This window comes from Quercus suber, unplaced genomic scaffold (genome assembly GCF_002906115.3).
Source record: "Quercus suber isolate HL8 unplaced genomic scaffold, Cork oak 2.0 scaffold_629, whole genome shotgun sequence".
NCBI classification, from domain to species: domain Eukaryota; kingdom Viridiplantae; phylum Streptophyta; class Magnoliopsida; order Fagales; family Fagaceae; genus Quercus; species Quercus suber.
Window position 1 is genome coordinate 151,151 of NW_027070071.1, and position 9,063 is coordinate 160,213.

At 34.2% G+C, this 9,063-nt stretch overlaps 1 protein-coding gene across 3 annotated transcripts; it reads left to right on the forward strand.

The window, feature by feature from the left end:
- Positions 1-410: 410 nt before the first annotated feature.
- On the forward strand, positions 411-8,434 carry LOC112018107 (uncharacterized; the record flags this gene model as incomplete). 3 transcript variants are annotated; one of them, XM_065765451.1, is given in 8 exon segments in its annotated part: positions 411-598; positions 729-755; positions 2,656-2,955; positions 3,041-3,169; positions 3,284-3,491; positions 4,172-4,318; positions 6,916-6,990; positions 8,363-8,434. In XM_065765451.1, coding segments are annotated over 6 exon segments (829 nt in total), but the record flags the coding sequence as incomplete, so codon positions are not given.
- Between the last annotated feature and the right edge of the window lie 629 nt (positions 8,435-9,063).

Below are 9,063 nucleotides of genomic sequence, written 5' to 3' on the forward strand. Positions count from 1 at the left end.
TAACAAAGTTTAAAACCGCTGACTGTCCTAATTAAAATCTAATGCAATTCTCACAATCTATTGCAGCCGAAATGATCAACGTTACCTACCACAGCAATGATAATGGTGATAATAATAAATAATTTGGATAGTTGATGGCAAATGAATGTAATGATTAAAGAAAAGTAAAAAATAATTAAAACATTAGAGAAAAGCAAGAGCATTGCGTGCACAAACTTCCAAAGCCACCGAGTGGGTCCCGAAATAAAATCCAAGGGATAAACTCAGAGACAAGGAAAGCCTCAATATAATAAATCATAAATAATTAAAGGACCCACATTCACATTTCTTATCTATCAGCATTCCCAAACCAAACCAGACAAACCTAACATCCGAGCCAACACAATCATTCTCCACGTGTCGCCCATCCGTGGCGTCGGACTCAGGCTCGGCTTTACGCCACCTCGCACTTTTTCAGTCCCCTCCTCACTCATTCTCTAGCTTCTGCCTCTCTCTCTAAAACCTCTCTTTCTCTCTCTCTAGAAAATTCACTGACAGTTTTTTTCCATCACCGGTCGTTGATCGTGATGATGATGATGATGATGATGATGATGATGAGGTATATCTATGTCCAACGGTTTCTCTGTTTCTTTTTCTGGTTTCGTACTTGTTTGGTTCCTTGGAAATTGTTTTCCTGGAAAGTTTTTTGGTTGGAAAATGATGACTTTTTTTTTTTGACTTCTTTGAAGGTCTCTTCATGTGAATTGATATATCGAGTAAGTTTGTCGCTTTTTCATGTCGAGAAATGAAAGTTTTCTTCTTACGGTTATTTATTTATTTTTTTAAATTTTCTTGGGAAAATTTCGGTGTGAAAATTTTCTCGGTAAATGAACGGTGGTGTAGGTTGTGTGCTATGCGATTGTGGTTTGTCATCTTGTTTCGTTTGATCTGGTACGTGTTAAATTACCGATTGTTCTGAGAGCTTAAGCGGTTAGGAAATGGTGAATTCTTTGTGATTTTTTTGCGTCAGTTTGTGGCTTTGTGTTTTTCATCTATTATGTTATGATTGGTCTCTGTTTGGTTGCTGAGAAAGTTTAGGAAAGAAAATGGTTCCGATCTTTAAAAAAAGAAATAATTAGCAACGGTTATTGTTCTTGTCTTGTGGTTGTGGGGAAGAAAAAAAAGAGTGAAAACACAACTTTTTCTTGGTGAGTTTTTCCCACTAGGGAACTTGAAATTAAAAATTCATAGGTTTCAGAAATAAATATTTGTTTTTTTAAAAATTTTTTTTTTTTATAAATTATATTATATTGTCAAAAAAGTTGAATTGTTTCGTATGTATTACTGTGCCTCTTAAGAATAATTTAAAAAAAAAATAAAAACGGTTTGTTTAATAAATGTAAAAAAAAAAAAAAATTATTGGTTGTTTAATTTAAATGAATTTGGACATGGGTTTTGTGCCAATTTTACATGGAAGCCAGATTGAGTTTGTTTTGGTGGACTGCATAATTTAGCAGAACAACTACGTACATTTATTTAATTATTTTAGTATTTATATGAACTTTTTATTGTGATTCTGTCATTTACTGTGTCAGTCATGTAGAGTTGATGGGTTTGATTCACAAGTGTTTGCATGGCCATTTGTTGTTTGTCTGGTATCGATGATTGAGGGCTCTTATTTGCTGTAAATTATATCTGATTAATCCAGAGATGAAATACTATAAAATCCAACTGGTACACATGCACACTATATTGTATATATGTGCAGTCTGTGCATTGTGGGAATTTTTGACAATGCCTAGAGTCATGAAATTTTTTTTAATGTGATTTGGCATCTCTAGGTTCCTACTATAGTGTTTGTATTGTCAAGAAATTTTTTTCCTTAAAGAGAAAAGTGAGGAAAAAGGTGTGAAAATAAATATATAGAGATTCATAGATCACAGTTGGTGATGCTTATTCCTTGAAATGGCAATGTGGCAGAGTAAAAGTTTCCCTATTTGATTATATAGCTACAAAGATTTCCAATGTTATGGAGGATTTTATACACCTTTACCCTCATTAATTCTCTCTATCTCTCAATCTTATGCAAAACAATAGCCACCATATATTCTTCTTCTTTCCTACTCTTTATCTCATTTTCTTTCTGGATTTGCCAAGTTTAGCTGCTTTAAACGTATTTTTTTTCGTAAAATTACCTTGTTCAATTAAGGGAGTGTTGTGGGAATGGAATTAATATTTTTCCCACTCTTGTTATGGGGTGAATATGGAGGGAGGCTTTAAGTTGTGGAGGGAGGAGCTGGAGATGGAGAAACGTGCACCATTGCTACACCTAGTTATACCACAAAGTGGAGATCAGCTCTCATCCTAAGCTTTAAAACATTCTTACAGAGTGAGGGGGCTGAATATTCATGTTGGGTCCTTGTTAAGTAACATTGAAAATGTACTTAGTAAATTTCATTTGGCTTGTGACAGCTGCGACATGATATGGTTAAATTTCACTTTTTGGTGCCTACCTTCCATGGTGTAGAAACCAACAAATCTGGTTGTATGCTTTTGCCAAATATGTCAAAATAATTAAAAAAAGGCTTTGCAAGACATTAGACATTTTCTAGATGATCAACTGATTGCTTGTGCTGAATACTTATTCTGCCATGCTCTTTCTGTTTATTTTTGCAGGGTGAAATAGAATGCATATTCTCATTTTGTGGTAATTCAATGGATTAAGTAGTGTTCTGGTGCAGTTTTTGTGAAATTTATTGATTACGAGATATTTCCTCGATGGGGGGAGCTTGTTCTAGGAAGAGTGACCAACGCGACAATGAAGAAATTTTGCACAGAGGGGTATCTGGAAAGTATTGTAAAAGTGGGAGTTCTAAGTGGTTGGCAACCTCATTTTCTAGACCTGCTATAGATATTCAACTAGGAAGAGGGAATTGCCCACCACTTATGGACTTGTGCATACGTAAAATATGTGAGGTATGTTGTATGCTATATCATACTTAGGTAAAGAGCCTGCCTTTTTTGTATCTCGGATTATCACTTTTCCTTCTTTTTCTAACAGGACATTGATAGATATAACACCTTTTCTATGCTCCCAAGGGATATTAGCCAGCAGATCTTTAATGAATTGGTATATTCCCAACGTCTAACTGATGTTTCTCTCAAAGCCTTCCGAGATTGTGCTATCCAGGTATCATAATGAATGATATGGAAAGTTGGCTTTACTTTCTTTGTTGGTGTATGTTTCTCATTTGCTTTCAGTCTGTCATGCTGTTCTTTAAGGTTCGTGTCATGTGTTTGGCAGGATCTTTACTTGGGAGAATACCCTGGGGTGAATGATAGTTGGATGGATGTAATCTCTTCACAGGGGCCATCTTTACTTTCTGTTGATCTATCGGGCTCTGAAGTTACTGATACAGGACTGCTTCATCTCAAAGATTGCACAAATCTTCTAGCCTTAAATTTTGATTATTGTGATCAAATTTCTGACCGTGGGCTGGAACTCATAAGTGGTAGTCTTTCTTATGCCTGTTCAATTACAATGTTGCTTCTGAACATTTACTATTTTCAATTGATTATTTAATTACTTTTTAAATGAAAAACTGTTACTTTAATAGGAAAAAAATATTAAATAGGAACAAATAAGGGGAGGATTTATGTCTCCAAAAAGAATAAAAATTGGAAGCTAGAGAAAACAAAAATGATTTTTGGGGGGGGGGGTGTTGAAAAGGAGACTTAAAATTAATGATGATCTCATGATACAAGACAGGAATTTCGGAAATCATAATAGATGTTCAGTCATTGGGGCTCTCTGAAGACTAAGCTATATGCTCAACCTCCACATGGTTGAGAGAGCCGAGGGCAACAGATACTCCTAATCATATGAGATTGTTTTCATGTTGATTTTTTGTTCTCTTTGGTGCATTGAATTTTTAAAATAGTTTGCTGGACATAAATTTGGAGTTTGTCTACGTTATGTGCCTGTAAGGACTTAAAAAAAAAAAAAAAAAATCTGTTAGATTCCAGTAAGTTATTCATTTTTGGGCGTATTCTATTTTATTATTCTTTTATTGTCGTTAATGCTCAATCTTTTCCTCATACTTGAGATTGATGTGAATTGGCATTGGTCAGTCCTTGGGTTTCTTGAAGCAGTTCTTTTATGGATATTGTATGACCATTATGAATGTTTCAGGTCTCTCAAACTTGACAAGTTTGAGTTTTAGAAGAAACAATGCAATTACTGCTAAGGGAATGAGTGCCTTTGCCAATTTAGTTAACTTGGTTAAGTTGGACCTGGAGAGATGTCCTGAGATTCATGGTGGGCTAATTAATCTTAAAGGTACGTATTCTTTACATATACTTTCATCTTGAACACAACCTACCCCTCCTCCCTCCTCCCCCCCCCCCCAAAAAAAAAAAAAAAAAAAAAAAGAGGAAAATTACATTTTAAGCCCTAAAGTTTGGGATCAATTTCAAATTAAACCCTGAACTTCAAAAATCTTAAATTAAAACCTTGAATTTTTGAAATTGTTTCAGTTTGCCCCTTTGACAGCTCTTGCTAATGCCATCTAGACAATGTGTGGGGCAAAATGCTGGCATATTAAAAATTTGACACACTTCATGGACCACAAAAAGGCGCCACTGGACTTAATTCACTCTAACTTCCAAGTTGAGACCACCATAACAGTTCCTCCCACACTTCTTCAATAAAACTTCCAATCATCACCATCACATTCTATCCAATGTAATTCACCCTCATCACCCCCAGTTCTCTCTCTATTTTTCAAAGAAACAAAACCACCACTTCCCTTACCATTCTCAATCTCCACCTCCAATAACCCTTCACCAAATTTCACTTTCCCTCCTCCACTTTATGCTTCCTTCATCCACTTCTCTTCACATTAACCCCTTTGTTTCCCCCTCTATTTCTTCTCCTCTGATTTATGAGTTGTTGTCATTTTGCTTTCACTCAGCCGTATAAAGGATGATTTTCGAATAACCATCATCCTCCATTCCTAATCTTTATAATTCTACCACTCTTTTTCTTCATAGGCTCAACCTTTCCTCCTCAGCAGCACATTATTTGTGCTCTCTCCCCCCTTGGCTGCCTTCTAACATGTCATTAGAAACTTGACGTGTGTGTGTTTTAGAGAGAGAGAGAGAGAGAGAGTGAGAGAGAGTTGGGAGTGACTTTTTGAGAGGAAAGGAGGATTTTTCCCCCTTAGGCACTCGTGTTTAGTAAATAGCATTAAAAAAAAAAGGTGTAGGAGATGGACTGAAATGTTCTTTAAAAAAAAATAAAAAAAAATCAATGTCTCAATTGAAGCTTTTTAAAATTTAGGGTTCAATTAGAAACCAACCCCAAAATTTAGGGTTTAGAATTAAATTTTCCCAAGAAACAGAGTACAAAGGCCTTTATGAATTATGATTAGGGATTTATTAAATAAATGATATTGTTAGCTCATTCGTTGTTGTTTATTATTATTATTATTATTATTATTTTAATTAATGGTGATAGGAGTCTAAATATTGGGGGTAGCCTCTCACTTACCAAATATATTTCCTCCTGTAAGGTTAAATCCAAGATCTCCCTTGACTAAAGGGAGAGGTGCTACCCAGCTACACTAATTTTAATTTAAAAGAAAATTATAGATTGGCAGTTTGTGAAGTACTTATATGTTGTGAGTTAAGATATATTTAAGTAAAATATCTTTTTGCTTGCCAAAATTCTTTGGTAAAAAAGATCCAGGTAAAATATGGAGTACTGTGAGTTCTGATTTAGTTAATTAAAATATTTTAGTGTGGAGATTTTGTTCTAGAGATCAAATAGATTATGGAATACCACATATATCAGTTGTGATACACCTGAGATGTGAACCAAGGTGGGGGATAAAATTTTAATATAATATTTGCTTATTGAGGCAGTGGGGCACAGGGCACTTCTCAAGATTTTATTGTTTAGTGCACTGTTGGAGGGAATTAAAAAAAAAAAAACTTTTTTCAGTATTACTGCACTTCTTTATCTCATTAGTTTTTGAAATATAGACATACAGCCTGCTAAGGCTACTTAAGAAATTGAAATTGTTGTGAAAAACACTCCAAACAATATAAGGCAAACACCGCAAAACACAAACTTTAACGCGGTTTGACAAGCTTGATGCGTACATCAGCTTGTAATGCTAACCAAAATCTACTATCTCAAACGCTCACAGGCATAAACTATCCTAACTCCTCAATGTGCCCAAAGGTGCTTTCACTTTAACATATTAGACCATCAAATATCAATACAAAAGCTACACTACCAATATTTTTGCAGGAACTATCACACTTCCCTACTTCTCTTCTTAGCAATGTAGGACTAATTCTCCTAATAGGAATTCTTGCACCTCCATATTACTCTAATAAAGTGGGATGTCTTAACCAACAAGGAACCTTCTAATTTATCCCCTCATGGGCTGCACTTGATAAATATTAACAACTACAAGAAGGATTTCCCTAATGATAATTTAAATTTTACAATACCATATACATTTCCTTTTTCCTTTTCCATAAACATTTCCACTACCTTTTTGTATTCATTGCTTGTAATTTTAGCAAAAATCACATATGAAAACTCTACATGGCAAAAACTTTGTAGATTGATAGATGACCTGTCAAATTATATGCTTAAACTAAGGTGTGCATTTTGGTTGTTATATTAGGTATTTAATAGAAATGTGATGGTAATATTTATAAAAATAGCATGTTTTTAACAAAAGGGGTACTTTGTAGTGGGGGTATAATTGGAAAATGTGAACCGACATATATTTACCAAGGAATGGGACTTGCAGTAGCTCCAGTCTTCCCATTGAATGATGAAGATAAAGCAACATGAACATTGCATGGAGTAGTCACGTAACTCTGCTCACCATTGATGTAGCATATATCTTTTTTCAGGTTTATCAAAATTGGAGTCTCTCAATCTTAAGTGCTGTAATTGCATTACGAATGATGACATGAAGCCTCTCTCTGGTAATTTACATCTTTCTGTGCTTTTATTTGTTATATTTATTTTTTTCCCAATGATGACTCAAAATTTCAAGCATGGTTTTCTTTTTTGTTGAAATTGTATGTCTACTCTCTCTCTCTCTCTCTACAACATGCACTCTGTATTTGCTAGTTGTATAAATATTCAGAATTCATTCTTCCTTTTTCATTTGCACCTGGTGATGAATTTTTTCATGAGTGCATCTTTTATTCTGGAATTTTTTGAACATTGAAATATTGTTAAATTTGCTACATTAAGGATGCCTTCTAGGTAGTTCTACTTGCAGAAAATCCGTGCTCTTAATTTCTCATTGTATAATTATTTGCTAGGAGATACCAAAAATGGGATTCATGAATTCAGGGCAAAATCTGCTGGAAAAAAAAGGGTACAGGGATAAAGTGGTGTTCTGTTCACAGGCACTGTAGCAGACTAACAGTCTTTTGACTGTAATGTTTGTGCTAGTATAGCTAAGGTTTCTATTGATATTTCTGTCTTTTTGTTTAAGCTGATGATATGCATGGATAGGGTTAGTTTAAAATAAGGGCCACGGTTACATTTTCTTAGGGTTTTTAAGGTTTTTTCTTCTTATAATTTGAAGCCTAGTAAGCCATTGTGACAGTTTGACTAACTGTTATCAATTAATTTTAGCTTTTGGTTTACAAGTTCTCTTAAGAACTTGCCAAGAGCCTTGTAGCTCAACTGGCACATTCTGATGTTTCCAACAGAGATGTCCAGGATTCAAATCCCCACTCCCCCATGCTAGCTATTGAATTTATCAACCCAAAAAAAAAAAGCTCTCTTAAGAACATAAGGTACTTGGATAAAGTACCCAAGAAGAGATTTTCCATTTGTTTCCTTATAAAAAATATTAGTTTTTACATATAAAAAGAATTAAAGTTTTTATGGAAAATAGAAGTAAATCTTTGTCCCATTGTTCTCTTGTCATGCATGGACTGGAAAACAGGTTAGGAGTTCTATGTCACATAGACCACAAACCGCAAATTCATTTTGATATGTTCCTTTGAGCATATGCATTGTCTTGGCATGTTATTTGAAATAGTAGGTGCTTTGAAGGTAAGACTTAAAGCTATTTTTCTTTAGAACCTTAATGGATTGGTTGGCTGCTTTGCGGAACCAATCATTTTTATCTTTTCTTGATTTCCTAGATTCTTGTAATTTTGGTTCTTGATTGTTTGGCCCCTTGTACACTCCCTGTGTACTAGGGTGTTCCCCCTTTTTTGATATCAATAAACTTATTACTTATCAAAAAAATGTTATTTGAGTTGTGATTACTGTTTAGTTGCAATTGTGTGGTATAGAAAATTGTGAGGAATTACATGTTCAATAAAATTTCAGGGCTTACAAACTTGAAGGCTTTACAAATTTCATGCAGCAAGGTTACAGATGTTGGCATTACTTTCTTGAAAGGTATTTTATTTTCTAGCAAGTAATCTATGATTTCTATTTTTGTTGTTAATCTGTTTCCATTGTTGATGTGCTTCTTTCTTGAAAGGTAATTTTTTTCTTAAAGGTAATCTATATTTTATATTTCTATTTTACTGTTACTTTGTTTTCCATCTTTGTTGTTATAAGGATAAATCAAGAAAAAGAAAAAGAAAAAGAAAGTGGGAGGTTCTGTATCTATTTAACACGAGGTTTGAATGTTGGGCTGAACCAGGGCTACCAAAAATTAAAAAGAAAGTTATCTGGACCATCATTCTCCTCATTTGAAGCACATTAAAAAAATTCTGTTCTACCTTTTCCTGTAATCCTGCTGACGTTTTTGTGTGTGGGGATCCAACTGGGTTGGGGTATAGTTCAGTTGTTTTGGAAGTTTCAAGTCAAACTTTTGGTAGCTGAAGGCTCATGCATCCACATAACATTTTGGATCTTGTCCTTGCTCTCCACTTTGTGGGGTGAGGAAATGCTATTTGGTCCTAGAACCATTTTAAAAAAAGCAAAAACAAAATTGGTATTTTATTAATTACATTTCAGAAAGAGTGATTGTTAATAAACAATATTGTTATTCTTACTGGTAAAAAAAAAAAAAAAAAAAA